Here is a 16051-nt window from a genome sequence, read left to right as displayed (position 1 = left end):
GGCTGTCCGAGGGGCACAAAGCTTTGACTATTCTGCAGCTACGCCAAGCACAGGAAGTTGCAAGGAATTTTCCTGAGCGGCTGGAACTGAACTTGTGGGATACAGAGAGTGACTGGTTACATATGGCTGGCCCCGTTCTCCCAGTGTTCAGACTACGTGTTCGTTGGATTGAATGTGAACAGTAGTCTACACACTGGTTAAACTGGGATGGACAACGACAGATGAGAGAGAGACACAAAAAACGTCTACAGGAGCAACAGTCGCTGCATGCCGAACATACACAGATGCATAGCTATGTATATCGTCATCATAATATGTAAAAGTCATGGATGTGAACTGTAACCGCAAAATAAAAACATTGTCAGACCCCTGTGTCCAGTTTTACCTCATCGTCTTTATACCAGGACAAGGACTCTGCTGTGAGCACAAACCAGTACTCCTTGGAGCCTCCTTTCATGATACTTATGTTGTTGATGGTTAGCCAGCCTCTCCTGATGACCTGCAAGGAGACAGAGGGGGGGGGGGAAAAAAAAAAAGTAGAAAATGGGGGATGGGAGAAGGGAAACAAAAGACAGGCAGCAAGAATCCATTATGCGGGTTCTATATGCAGCCTAATACTTTCCCTTTAGAAACGGCTGCGGGCGATACTGGTGGCTTGGAAGAGGCCATATTGTCACTTGAAGATTTTAAACGGGCACAAATGATCTTTATATTAACACTACTTATGTCAGATGGGCCCATGGTAAACCTACAGAAGCACGATGCACAGGAAAACCTACATAGGTGCTATGCACATAAATCCTATTCACTACAGGGACAATTTTTATTTTAGTTGCGCTGCAGTCAAGGCCCTCGACCTGAGCGTCCATCATGTCTCTGATAACTTGTCAAAAACAAGCCCATGAGAAATGTCTTTAACTATGGCCTGTGTGTACATAGCGATACAATTTATTTTTTTTTGTAATTTTTGGCCTTAGCCTTACGCTTAGAACAATTAACACGCATTGGTGATCTGGTGGGGTGTTAGAAGTGGGTTGGGTGACCGGTGGTCAGGTTCCCGGCGGCCAGCATACAGACACTGGGATCCCGGCAGCCAGAATGCCGACTGGGGGGGGGGGGGGGGGGGGGCGGCGACCGAAACAAAGCTCCCTGCGGGCTCGGTGGCTCGCCACAGGTTCTACTCCCATTCTATGGGAATAGCCCTGGGCCCCCTGACAGCATTCTGGCGGTCAGGATCCCGGCGTCGGTATGCTTACCACAGGGATCCAGGCTGCCGGTAACATGACTACATCCTGTTGGAAGTATATCAGCCACTGTATTTTCATATCCAAGAATACAATTTTTTAAAAAAAAAAGAAGGACAACCGGTCACCTACACTAAGCGCAAGCAGTCACTATGAGGGCCACATACGTGGGTGTGGCTAATTTGCAGAACACACAGGGGCCTACACACATAGCACATAATCATTTCTACATACATCTAACATAACAAGCAAAATAAAAAATAATCATAATAATAATCAAAAATTTAAACCCAACACCAAAGCATTCGTATCGTTCCCTTTCAGATCAATAACCTCACATATATGACCATAAACGCATCCGTTAGCAGCAGTGACACTATAATCAGTTCCCCAACCCTGCGTTTTGTGGAGATATTGATCCTGATGAATCATGCACATATAGAATATTGTTTATCTGATTGGCTGCAGAATAACAGTCCCGGGCAAGCGATAGTTGGCACAGTGTAAACCAGGTAAGATAGAGGGGTGCCACAGGCAGAAAATGTTACAACTTCAAAGCATGTCCTTATTTCAGCTTGCAACAAGACAAACCACTTGTTAGCCATTGAAAGCAAACCACACTTCCCACTGGGACTAATTTCACATAGAGGTCTGTACTGGGAAAGCTTGTGTAGGAAAACAAGTAAAACAAGTATTCCAGTGTACAGATACGCAGTAGTCTGGTTGTATTAGGGATACACCTAATTATGAGGCAACTACACTCAACGGGTTGAGTACAATATCCTGGTGGTCACCATCCAGGCGGTCACAATACTGACAGCAGAATCCAGACAAATTTTGGTGAGTATTCCTACCCTAACTCACTCCTCCCGCAGCCTAACCATCGCATTCAACAGGCTAATCCTAACCCATGCCTCCTGCAGCCTAACCATAACCATCGCATTCAACAGGTTAATCCTAACCTACTACTCCTGCAGCCTAACCCTAACCGTCGCATTCAACAGGCTAATCCTAACCCACGCCTCCTGCAGCCTAACCCTAACCGTCGCATTCAACAGGCTAATCCTTACCCACGCCTCCTGCAGCCTAACCCTAACCATCGCATTTGGCAGGCTAACCCTAACTCACTCTTCCCGCAGCCTAACAATAACCATTGCCTTCAGCAGGCTAACCCTTACCATCCCCTCATAAAGCCTAACCCTCACAGGAAGAGATATTGAAATAAGTAATGTTTAAGAAGAGTGCTTCTATAATAAGTGTGGATAAGTATGTCCAGAGCAGTATGCGGTTTACAGAAAGTAATCCATAAGTCATCCATATAATAATAATAATAATAATGTAATAAAATGTGGGTGGTACTTGTTGAATGAGATCATGTTAACATAAGGCAAATACAATAAGGTGATTTTAACTTGGACCCACTAACCCCTCCTAATATAACAGTAAGTCGGGTTACTCCATCAAACCTACTGGGACTCCCACCAAACTCCAAAATGAAAGCACTGTCTAACCCAATACTACCCATAAGGTCAACTGGTCGGGAAAATTTTGAAATTAGGTAATTTGTCAAGGTCAATTAATAGTCTAGAGACCTAGCAGCAGCACACTGACTCAAGTTAAGCTATTTCTGTCCAGTAACTAGAAGCCATTACTTCCACATTCACTGATTCAGAGTAACTATCAAGATTCAAGACCCTTCAAGCCAGGAGGCACTGCCCGTTCTTTGTCTGTAATCTAGCATAATGGGGCAGATGTATAAAGTCTGGAGAAGTGATAAAGCAGTCATAAGTGGAAGGTGATAACGAACCAGCCAATCACCTCCTGTCAATTTACATATTGGAGCTGGTTGGCTGGTGCATTATCACCTTCCACTTATCACTGCTTCATCACTTCTCCAGCCTTAATACATCTGTCCCAACGTTCAACCACTTTGGTGACTTGTGGACGAGAATGGCTTGACTTAAATAAGGTTCAAATGTTCTCTAAAATTGGAATAGAGTACAAATAAAATACTTTATCAATTTAATTAAAAAAAGACAAAGGGCCAAATCCTAAAAATGAACTAAGTTTTAAGTTGCCTTTTTTTCCCCATCATAAATATATAAATATAATTTGTACCATTGGTTGAAGTGGGTTTTCTTTTTCTGACCAAAGCATGGCTACTCACACTTAGCAAGTACTTACCAATATCTCCCCCTGAGTTTAGGATAAGGAGCCACAAGATTAGAGTGATGCGGGAGTACAGTACAGTGCAAAAACAGAGAGGAAGTTTTATGGGAAAAGAGTTATGGAAAGAGAATGAAGGATGGATGGAGTGTAAACACAGAACGGAAGAGCAGCAACAAGGAGAAAGGGGAAAAAATTACATGCAATTAATATACAGTTAATATTAAAATCCCATCATACCAACAACAAAACAGAGTAAAATAAGAAAAAAAGTCAGTGGGAAAATTATCTGTACATGCCGATTTTAATATTAAAATGCACATGCAATGCTGTGTAGAGAACGCAGTAGAGTTTAATGAGTTTGTTGGAGAACGCGTGTAAGGAGGTCAGAGACAAGAGTGTGAGGAACACGGTACGCTGTGGGTTCCAGAGTATCACTATACCCTAATCTCATATACAGGAAGCTTTCTAGTCACTTAAATGGGCTCCCGGGCGTGTCCTGAATATGCAGCATGTCAAGCACCAGTCTCCACGAGCTCCTTAAATCAGCATGTCTTGAAAATCGCCAGGATTATTGTATTGGAAGGTGCCCTGGGCACAAGTGGCTAACAAGGCTAGGTGCACACAGCTGTTAACGTCTAAGGTGCGGTCACTGGCGCCCTAACAAGCGTGAGCATGGGGCTGTGCTAGGGACAGGAGACCCTGCCGCGCCTGTGCTTTACCTGGTTTGGAACAGCCCGCTTCTTGTTGAGCTGCGTGCTTCTCTGCTGTGCACTGGAAAATAGAGCAGGATCAGGGTTATAGTGGCTTGAGAGGTTATAGCCTAATTCTCAATCCCTATATTGCAAGGCTGTAGACAAATCAACAATGCTGAACATGAATAATGACCATGTCTAATAATCACCTAAAAAGAATAGAACCACACAGGTCATTCTACAGGAGAGTTATCAGAAGGAGGAGATTGTCACCAGGGGGGATATCACAAATCCCAGTATCCAGAAAGCAATAGCTGGTAAATAGCTACTGACATCGTGGGACTTTGCAGAGAGGTTCTAAGGCAATGGGTTCAGTATAACTGACCGGTGGATGGGATATTGGCGGTCACAATACTGTCGCCGGCATCCCGATGTTTGAAATCCCAACAGGACGAGGTAAGTACAGTATGTTCTCCCCTCTCTCCTACACACTAACCCTCCCTTCCCGCAGCCTAATCCTAACCTCCCTCTTCCCCACAGTCTAACCCTAACCCTCCCCCTTAGTGCCTAAACTTAACCCCCCTCCCCACAGCCTAACCCTAACCTACCCCATTCCCAAGTGGCGTGTACACCCAAATCCCCCTGCTATACTTACGGCCGGGATGCCGGGGTCTGTGTCCTGACCCTGTCGAGTTTCCAACTGCCGGCATCTTAACCCATCCCAAGGCAACATGGCTGCAGGTATACAGTGCATCCAGAAAGTATTCACAGCGCTTCACTTTTTTTCACATTTTGTTATGTTACAGCCTTATTCCAAAATGGAATAATTCATTTTTTTCCCCTCAAAATTTTACACACAATACCCCATAATGACAACGTGAAAAAAGTTTTGAGATTTTTGCAAATTTATTAAAAATAAAAAACTAAGAAATCCCATGTACATAAGTATTCCCAGCCTTTTACATGATGCTCAAAATTGAGCTCAGGTGCATCCTGTTTCCACTGATCATCCTTGAGATGTTCCTACAGCTTAATTGGAGTCCACCTGTGGTAAATTCAGTTGACTGGACATGATTTGGAAGGGCACACACCTGTCTATATAGGCTCCCACACTTGACAGCGCATGTCTGAGTACAAACCACGCTGTCAAAGGAATTGTCTGTAGACCCCCCGAGACAGGACTGTCTCGAGGCACAAATCTGGGGAAGGGTACAGAATAATATTTGCTGCTTTGAAGGTCTCAATGAGCACAGTGGCCTCCATCATTGGTAAATGGAAGAAGTTCGGAACCACCAGGACGCTTCCTAGAGCTGGCCAGCCGTCTAAACTGAGCGACCGGGGGAGAAGGGCCCTAGTCAGGGAGGTAGTGGACAAGTGGAATAGCCTCTACCACCTCTGATGGGAGGCTAAGACAGTAGAGCAATTTAAACATGCATGGGATAGACATAAGGATATCCTTACAAAGAAATAAGGATCAAATAAGGTTAGAGATAAAAATAATATAAAAAAAAAAAGGGGCAGACTAGATGGGCCAAGTGGTTCTTATCTGCCGACAAATTCTATGACCAAGAGCCCGATGGTCACTCTGTCAGAGCTACAGCATTCCTCTGAAGAGAGGAGAACCTTCCAGAAGGAGAACCATCTCTGCCGCAATCCACCAATCATGCCTGTATGGTAGAGTGGACAGACGGAAGACACTCCTTAGTAAAAAGCACATGGCATCCTGCCTGGAGTTTGCCAAAATGAACATGGTCTGATGAGACAAAAGATTGAACTCTTTGGCGTGAATGCCAGGCATCATGTTTGGAGTCAACCAGGCACCGCTCATCACCAGGCCAGTACCATCCCTACAGTGAAGCATGGTGGTGGCAGAATCATATGCTGTGGGGATGTTTTTCAGTGGCAGGAACTGGGAGACTAGTCAGGATAGAGGGAAAGATGAATGCAGCAATGTACAGAGACATCCTGGATGAAAACCTGCTCCAGAGTGCCCTTGACCTCAGACTGGGGTGATGGTTCATCTTTCAGCAAGACAACGACCCTAAGCACACAGCTAAAATATCAAAGGAATGGCTTCAGGACAACTCTGACTGCCCTTTAGTGGGCCAGCCAGAGCCCAGACTTGAATCCGATTGAACATCTCGGGAGAGATCTGAAAATGGCTGTGTACCGACGCGTCCCATCCAACCTGATGGAACTTGAGAGGTGCTACAAACAGGAATGGGCGAAACTGCCCAAATCTAGGTGTGTCAAGCTTGTGGCATCATATTCAAAAAGACTTGAGGCTGTAATTGCTGCAAAAGGTCCAACAACAAAGTATTGAGCAAAGGTTGTGAATACTTATGTACATGCGATTTCTTAGTTTTTTATTTTTAATAAATTTGCAAAAATCTGAAAAAAAAAAAAACTTCTCTCACATTGTCATTATGGGGTATTGTGTGTAGAATATTGAGGGAAACAATTTATTCCAGTTTGGAATAAGGCTGTAACATAACAAAATGTGGAAAAAAGTGAAGCGCTGTGAATACTTTCTGGATGCACTGTACATTTGTTACCTCCAAGGACTATGTCTTCCATTGGTGACACAAAAGGTAGGCATGGGGAACCTAACCACCACTCAGTACTCTAGTTAATGAGATTTCCTCTGTGTCCCAGGTATTTTCTCAATTTCAATCCAGCAACATCATTCTAGGCGTTAACTGGGGACACATTCTCTGCTCATGTAATAGCAACATCATTACTAGGTATCTCTAAGATGGCTTAAAGTGTACTGTTCAACTATTTAGAGTGCAGGCAGCCATTTTGTGACTGAACATGAGATTACCGCCTACTGACACATGATTTTACACTGGTTTCTCCCACAAAATGGCATTCACTAAGTTACAATATGATATTTTGGAGTGCAGCAACACTGGATTTTTATGAATGCTTGTTCAGCCCACAAAATGGCCGGCCACCACATTGTGCAAGCAATGCACATTGATGGGAGTAGATTTACAGAGGTCACAGGGATTATGAATCTATAAACACAAATGAAACTGATCTGACATTTATGTATTCTACACAAGTACTCAGACACATGTAATACATTCACACACATGTAGAACGTATATTGAATACCCACCCTGGGATGTGCTGCTCGGTATAACAGCTGGGTTGTGAAAGAATGGGGGAGCGAACGATGATCGTGAGGATGCAGAAAGAGACAGAGTGCAGGTCAAAAGTGACAGTGAGAAGAAAAACACAGGAAAGAAATTACTGGAGAGAGGAGTAAACTGTGGAGAGGAAGACAGTGTGAGACAACCAGCAACAGGGAAGAGTGAGCTAAAGCAAGCATGAGCGGGGCAAGAGCAATGGTGCTGCACAAACAAGATGGCTGCACACACAAACTACACTCTCAAGCAACAACTGGACTATTTCACAGAGTTAGGAGTTACAGACACTGGGACCCAATTACAGCAGAAAATATATAACAATATGCACCATAACAGCCAGTTTCGTAAAGAGAAAACCACACCATTCACATTGATCTCTACAAAATGTGCATAGAAAAAAAGCCCTCCTATTTATTAATGACTTTCCAACCTTTTGTCATTTAAATTGACTTAAGATTGGCTAAATGATAGCACATGGCCTATTAACGTTTTACCCATCAGCCACTCAGAGCAGCGGCAGCCATTTTGTGACCTGTACCAATGTTCGTGAGAATGTGCCCTTTCCATTCACTAAGAGCCAGGGACAACTTTGAGATGTGTAGGGCCAGAGTATAGTCACAGTTTCTGAGGAGAATGTGAACTGGCTCCGCCCACAAAATGTCTGCTTCCACCATTTGTATTCCAAAGTACATCAGTGATGTCACTAATTAAATCCCTAACTAGGCTGCTTCCACTGTGTACAGGCAACAGGGTACATTACACAAACATCTCACAGCTGAAGCAAAAGACCTAAGCAAGCCATCCCCTCTTCACCTAAACTGGGTATCCTTCCTTTTTGTTTCCCTTCCAGCATAATGCTAAAAAGAAAAGATAGCAATCTTCATTTTAAAAAAATAAAATGATAATTGGGGAGATTATTTACAGTTTATGCTACCACATATGAAGTCTAAAGCCTTGGTAACATCAGTGTAGCTCAGGGAAGCACTTTATATCTCACCTAGTTACCTTTCAGGGTGACAGCGCAGATCAGGTGCGGTTACAAACTCCCATAGGCTTATGGCCGAAGCATTGGGTACTGAACTGAAAAAGTGATCAGCTTTTCCTAAACTCCACTAGCAATACAGGTCTGACTGGTTGCTACACGCATAACAACCCGTCTCCCTATGCACCAATGTTGACAAATGTTCCGGATGCTTTCTCATGGCATTTTGTTAATATAAAACCACTTAAAAGGGTTATTAGCCACTTTTACACTCAACATTTTAGTTCATCTACGGTTTACAACAAGATTGTTATAAAAACAGAATACAAGTCATTTCCATGCAGTCGTTGTAGAGAAGCCTCATGCGGGCTGCTCATAGCTGTGACCTCTGGGGCGCCGGGAACTTACTTGGCGAATCCGATGAAGTCTTCATGATTAGTGTTGATGTAAGACAGCTCGATGTCTATTAGTAGGAGGATCTGTGGGCACAGAAGAGAGAGGCTATATCTGATGCTGGAAGGAGCCCCAGTTGCAACAGATCACCTGTCATTATCGTTTACCACATCCTCAGCTATGATGAGCTAATGGGTCCACTCCTATACTAGCACCCATCATGAGTTCACAATCAGATATGGGTCATCTGGCATTAGGTATATTCCACATAAACGCTAAGAACTAAATACCAACCTATAGTTAGGCCCATTATTGATTAACATTTATTAAGTTCTGGACAGAATAGTACATGAGTCTGGAGGAGAACTACATGCATTAGTTGTACAGACCATTATGAGACTGGTGGAGAACTACACTCCATTGTACAGCCTATTACATGACACTGGTGGAGAACTACATACTGACCTCCATTGAAAACTACGAGCAATTTGTTTTTTATTTGTTTTTTAACAGACAACTTAGGTCTGTTCTAGGAATATTCCGGCAGAGTTATTACTTACCTGCTCCTTTGTTTTTCCTTCTCTCTCCCGGATGTACGTTGTGACAATCCTCTCACTCTCTTCTCTGAGCCTTGGGTAGGAAGCCAGCTACATGGGGGAGAAACAGATAGTCCCTATAGTGCACAATTCACCCAATCTTATTTCCTTCACACTTAATAGCATTTAGTTGACTGTACATATTGGCTCTGCAGCATCTTCTTAGCAATCTCCTTAAGTTTCAGCATGCATGAGTGAGACGATGGTACAGGAGATTAATAATGGGAAACACAGACATGCCAGACATCACATGACCAACACACACCTATAGCCTCACAAAGAGCATGTCTCACTAGTCATAAACCATAGTTTAGATATGTAAACAGGAGGTGGCCTTTCCTATAGATACCAGACCTAGACAGCTTAGACTATGAAAGCTAAAAACTAATTGGTTACTACAAGCAACGCCCCCTGCTTACATATCAGTCATCCATGCTTTACTTATAGAGGAGTGAATTCCGGCACGGTTCACATCTAATCCATTTTCAATGGCAGGAAAGCAGTCATTAGAAACCCTAATTAGAATTAGTTTTTAATTCCTCATTTTATGCACTGTTAAACCTCAAGATATAAATGCAACAAATATACAACCAGAAATGTACAAGTAGGAACAGTATTAAAAATTAAGTACAATTTAGAAGCCGTTAATACTGTAATGTGGGAGGGAAGTTCTCATCGCCTAAGAACACATTTGGACAATAAGTGACTTAAACTAGAACACACTACATATAAAACACACCATACATTACCAAGCAACTTGAGAAACATGTTCTAATATATACAGAGCTTTAAAACTTGCATTTGGTAATGCAGTCTGTATATAAATGTTTTCAGTTCAGATTTTAGGTTCTACTGCTATGTCTTAATTAACTGTATGAATGAAAGACACACACACTGGGCGCAATTCAATTCTCTGCGACATGCCGCCTGGAAGTCCAGCTGGACAGATTACCACTCATTACGGTAAGTAGTCTTTGCTACATTTTCCATGCAACCCTAGGGGTATGGGGCAGAATAAGAGAAGACACATCACAGAGAAATGCATTGCCCCCACTACAGCAACTACTTAGGTCACAAGTGAAACTTTTTCATGGTAGTTCCTTAAATCCAATCCCAGCCACACAAACATAACTTTCTGGATAAATAGATTGTAAAGCGCAATGGAATTTACGGCGCTCTACATGAAACTGTTAATAATAAAAATGATAAATTATGAGATAGAGCTTACTTTTTGGTAACACTTTGGTATGAATATCTAGAATAGATATCCTATTGGAATAAATATGACTAGAGGTATATTTAAGCAAAACAAAAAAGCCAAAAATAAGATGATTTTGCCCAAAGCTGTGTCTTAGAAAACAAGGGGTCGATTAAATTCACCGACAGTTGAATAGCGCTGGGAATTAGCTCCCAGCGCTATTCAATACAGCGCCAAGTGACACTCAATTGTCGGGAATTCTTCTCTCACTCCCGGGGGATGAGAGAGGAAATCTGACAAAAGTGCTGACGCGCGGCCGGCGCGATGCTGATTCTGTCGGGAATCAGCATCACGCCGGGGAGTTAAGTCGGAGAATGCCCATTCTCCCGACAAATCAACCTGTTAGGTCCGGGAGAACGGGCATTCGCCGACTTAACTTGAGCTGAATTGAATAGCGCCGGGAGCTAATTCCCGGCGCTATTCAACTGTCGGTGAATTGAATCGACCCCAATGTAAACTTAGAAATGTATCCAAAATGTAACCAGCTAGTTCTGATTAGTGTAACACCAACGGCGGTATCTAATGCTGCCCGAGTACGGTGTCCATGCGGGATGCCGGCCAAACTGGTTAGTTTTTTAAAGGGACAATCACTTACAAGGCTAAACCATGCCTTGTAAGAGATTGCCCCTTAAAATAAGATTTTACTCACCGGTAAATCTATTTCTCGTAGTCCGTAGTGGATGCTGGGAACTCCGTAAGGACCATGGGGAATAGACGGGCTCCGCAGGAGACTGGGCACTCTAAAAGAAAGATTAGGTACTATCTGGTGTGCACTGGCTCCTCTGTGCCCGGAAGAGCTGACACAATAAGGAAGGATTTTGAATCCCGGGTAAGACTCATACCAGCCACACCAATCACACCGTATAACTTGTGATACTATACCCAGTTAACAGTATGAAATATAACTGAGCCTCTCAACAGATGGCTCAACAATAATCCTTAGTTAGGCAATAACTACATACAAGTATTGCAGACAATCCGCACTTGGGATGGGCGCCCAGCATCCACTACGGACTACGAGAAATAGATTTACCGGTGAGTAAAATCTTATTTTCTCTGACGTCCTAGTGGATGCTGGGAACTCCGTAAGGACCATGGGGATTATACCAAAGCTCCCAAACGGGCGGGAGAGTGCGGATGACTCTGCAGCACCGAATGAGAGAACTCAAGGTCCTCCTCAGCCAGGATATCAATTTTGTAGAATTTAGCAAACGTGTTTGCCCCTGACCAAGTTGCAGCTCGGCAAAATTGTAAAGCCGAGACCCCTCGGGCAGCCGCCCAAGATGAGCCCACTTTCCTTGTGGAATGGGCTTTTACTGATTTAGGATGCGGCAATCCAGCCGCAGAATGCTCCAGCTGAATTGTGCTACAAATTCAGCGAGCAATAGTCTGCTTAGAAGCAGGAACACCTATTTTGTTGGGTGCCTACAGGATAAAAAGCGAGTCAGTTTTCCTGACTCCAGCCGTCCTGGAAATATAAATTTTTAAGGCCCTGACTACGTCCAGTAACTTGGAATCTTCCAAGTCCCTAGTAGCCGCAGGCACTACAATAGGTTGGTTCAAGTGAAAAGCTGATACCACCTTAGGGAGAAACTGGGGACGAGTCCTCAATTCTGCCCTATCCATATGGAAAATCAGATAAGGGCTTTTACATGACAAAGCCGCCAATTCTGATACACGCCTGGCCGAAGCCAAGGCCAATAACATGACCACTTTCCACGTGAGATATTTCAAATCCACAGTTTTAAGTGGCTCAAACCAATGTGATTTTAAGAAACTCAACACCACGTTGAGATCCCAAGGTGCCACAGGAGGCACAAAAGGGGGCTGAATATGTAGCACTCCCTTTACAAATGTCTGAACTCCAGGCAGTGAAGCCAGTTCTTTCTGGAAGAAAATCGACGGAGCCGAAATCTGGACCTTAATGGAACCCAATTTTAGGCCCATAGTCACCCCTGACTGTAGGAAGTGCAGAAAACGACCCAGCTGAAATTCCTCTGTTGGGGCCTTCCTGGCCTCACACCACGCAACATATTTTCACCAAATACGGTGATAATAGTTTGCGGTTACTTCTTTCCTGGCTTTTATCAGCGTAAAAATGACTTCTTCCGGAATGCCCTTTTCCTTTAGGATCCGGAATTCAACCGCCATGCCGTCAAACGCAGCCACGGTAAGTCTTGGAACAGACAGGGCCCCTGCTGTAGCAGATCCTGTCTGAGCGGTAGAGGCCATGGGTCCTCTGATATCATTTCTTGAAGTTCTGGGTACCAAGCTCTTCTTGGCCCATCCGGAACCACGAGTATCGTTCTTACTCCTCGTTTTCTTATTATTCTCAGTACCTTTGGTATGAGAGGCAGAGGAGGGAATACATAAACCGACTTGTACACCCACGGTGTCACTAGAGCGTCCACAGCTATTGCCTGAGGGTCCCTTGACCTGGCGCAATATCTAGTTTTTTGTTTAGGCGGGACGCCATCATGTCCACCTGTGGCCTTTCCCAGCGGTTCACCAACAGTTGGAAGACTTCTGGATGAAGTCCCCACTCTCCCGGGTGTAGGTCGTGTCTGCTGAGGAAGTCTGCTTCCCAGTTGTCCACTCCCGGAATGAACACTGCTGACAGTGCTAAGACGTGATTTTCCGCCCATCGGAGAATCCTTGTGGCTTCTGCCATCGCCATCTTGCTTCTTGTGCCGCCCTGTCGGTTTACATGGGCGACTGCCGTGATGTTGTCTGATTGGATCAGTACCGGCTGGTTTTGAAGCAGAGGCCTTGCCAGACTTAGGGCATTGTAAATGGCCCTCAGTTCCAAAAAATTTATGTGTAGGGACGACTCCTGACTTGACCAAAGTCCTTGGAAATTTCTTCCCTGTGTGACTGCCCCCCAGCCTCGAAGGCTGGCATCCGTGGTTACCAGGACCCAGTCCTGTATGCCGAATCTGCGGCCCTCTTGAAGATGAGCACTCTGCAGCCACCACAGTAGAGATACCCTGGTCCTTGGAGACAGGGTTATCAGCCGATGCATCTGAAGATGCGATCCCGACCACTTGTCCAAGAGGTCCCACTGAAAGGTTCTTGCATGGAACCTGCCGAATGTAATTTTGCTTCGTAAGAAGCTACCATTTTTCCCAGGACTCGTGTGCAGTGATGCACCGATACCGGTTTTGGTTTCAGGAGGTCTCTGACTAGAGATGACAGCTCCTTGGCTTTCTCCTGCGGGAGAAACACTTTTTTTTCTGTTCTGTGTCCAGAACCATCCCCAGGAACAGTAGGCGTGTGGTAGGAACCAGCTGTGACTTTGGAATGTATAGAATCCATCCGTGCTGTTGTAGCACTTCCCGAGATAGTGCTACTCCGACCAACAACTGCTCCTTGGACCTCGCCTTTATAAGGAGATCGTCCAAGTACGGAATAATTAAAACTCCCTTTTTTCGAAGGAGTATCATCATTTCTGCCATTACCTTGGTAAAGACCCTCGGTGCCGTGGACAGTCCAAACGGCAGTGTTTGGAATTGGTAATGGCAATCCTGTACCACAAATCTGAGGTACTCCTGGTGAGGATGGTAAATGGGGACATGTAGGTAAGCATCCTTGATGTCCAGGGATACCATGTAATCCCCCTCCTCTAGGCTTGCAGTAACCGCCCTGAGCGATTCCATCTTGAACTTGAATTTTTTTATGTATGTGTTCAAGGATTTCAAATTTAAAATGGGTCTCACCGAACCGTCCGGTTTCGGTACCACAAACAGTGTGGAATAGTAACCCCGTCCTTGTTGAAGTAGGGGCACCTTGACTATCACCTGCTGGGAATACAGCTTGTGAATTGCCTCTAGCACAGCCTCCCTGCCTGAGGGAGTTGTCGGCAAGGCAGATTTGAGGAAACAGCGGGGGGGGGGGGGGGGGGACGCCTTGAATTCCAGCTTGTACCCCTGAGATACTACTTGAAGGATCCAGGGATCCACCTGTGAGCGAGCCCACTGATCGCTGAAATTTTTGAGGCGGCCCGCCACCGTACCTGGCTACGCCTGTGGAGCCCCTGCGTCATGCGGTGGACTCAGAGGAAGCGGGGGAAGAATTTTGATTCCGGGAACTGGCTGACTGGTGCAGCTTTTTCCCTCTTCCCTCGTCTCTGTGCAGAAAGGAAGCGCCTTTGACCAGCTTGCTTTTCTGAAGCCGAAAGGACTGTACCTGATAATACAGTGCTTTCTTAGGCTGTGAGGAAACCGGAGGTAAAAAATTTTCTTCACAGCAACAGCTGGGGATACGAGGTCCCAGAGACCATCCCCAAACAACTCCTCACCCTTATAAGGCTCTATGTGCCTTTTAAAGTCAGCATCACCTGTCCAGTGTCGGGTCTCTAATACCCTCCTGACAGAATGGACATTGCATTAATTCTGGATGCCAGCCGGCAAAATATCCCTCTGTGCATCCCTCATATATAAGACGACGTCTTATGTTCGCAAAATAGTATCCCTGTTTGACAGGGTTACAGACCACGCTGCAGCAGCACTATCTGCAGGTCTCAGTCTAGTACCTGAGTGTGTAAATACAGACTTCAGGATAGCCTCCTGCTTTTTATCAGCAGGTACCTTCAAAGTGGCCGTATCCTAAGACGGCAGTGCCACCTTTTTTGACAAACGTGTGAGCGCCTTATCCACCCTAGGGGATATCTCCCAGCGTAACTTATCCTCTGGCGGGAAAGGGTACTCCATCAGTAACTTTTTAGAAATTACCAGTTTCTTATCGAGGGAACCCACGCTTTTTCACACTTCATTCACTCATTTGATGGGGGAACAAAACACTGCCTGCTTTTTCTCCCCAAACATAAAACCCTTTTTTAGTGGTACTTGGGTTAATGTCAGAAATGTGTAACACATTTTTTATTGCCGGGATCATGTAACGGATGTTCCTAGTGGATTGTGTATATGTCTCAACCTCGTCGACACTGGAGTCAGACTCCGTGTCGACATGTGTCTGCCATCTGAGGGAGCGGGCATTTTTGAGCCCCTGATGGCCTTTGAGACGCCTGGGCAGGCGCGGGCTGAGAAGCCGGCTGTCCCACAGCTGTTACGTCATCCAGCCTTTTATGTAAGGAGTTGACACTGTCGGTTTATACCTTCCACCTATCCATCCACTCTGGTGTCGGCCCCACAGGGGGCGACATCACATTTATCGGCATCTGCTCTGCCATCACATAAGCCTCCTCATCAAACGTGTCGACACAGCCGTACCGACACACCGCACACACACACAGGGAATGCTCTGACTGAGGACAGGACCCCACACAGCCCTTTGGGGAGACAGAGAGAGAGTATGCCAGCACACACCAGAGCGCTATATAATTTTGGGATTTACACTATATTGAGTGAATTTTTCCCAATAGCTGCTTGTATATACAATATTGCGCCTAAATTTTGTGCCCCCCCTCTCTTTTTAACCCTTTGAGCCTGAAAACTACAGGGGAGAGCCTGGGGAGCTGTCTTCCAGCTGCACTGTGAAGAGAAAATGGCGCCAGTGTGCTGAGGGAGAAGCCCCGCCCCTTTTTCAACTGACTTTCTCCCGCTT

At 45.0% G+C, this 16051-nt stretch overlaps 1 protein-coding gene across 5 annotated transcripts in view; it reads right to left on the bottom strand.

Annotated features, from left to right (window-relative positions):
- The window catches only part of DNM2 (dynamin 2), a 184674-nt gene that overhangs the window by 85172 nt on the left and 83451 nt on the right, over positions 1 to 16051 (bottom strand). For 2 of the 5 annotated variants that reach the window (XM_063931416.1, XM_063931419.1), the window contains exons 11-16: positions 9196 to 9282; positions 8651 to 8721; positions 7230 to 7256; positions 4133 to 4184; positions 3429 to 3440; positions 386 to 499 (exon numbers count right to left, since the gene is read on the bottom strand). In XM_063931416.1, coding sequence (XP_063787486.1) covers positions 386 to 499; positions 3429 to 3440; positions 4133 to 4184; positions 7230 to 7256; positions 8651 to 8721; positions 9196 to 9282 — 363 coding nt within the window. The remainder of the gene's footprint in view (positions 1 to 385; positions 500 to 3428; positions 3441 to 4132; positions 4185 to 7229; positions 7257 to 8650; positions 8722 to 9195; positions 9283 to 16051) is intronic. The other 3 variants (XM_063931417.1, XM_063931418.1, XM_063931420.1) reach the window with 3 other exon arrangements.

This window comes from Pseudophryne corroboree, chromosome 6, assembly GCF_028390025.1.
Source record: "Pseudophryne corroboree isolate aPseCor3 chromosome 6, aPseCor3.hap2, whole genome shotgun sequence".
NCBI lineage: Eukaryota > Metazoa > Chordata > Amphibia > Anura > Myobatrachidae > Pseudophryne > Pseudophryne corroboree.
Note: the sequence above shows the minus strand (reverse complement) of the source record. Positions and strands in the feature narration are given on the sequence as shown.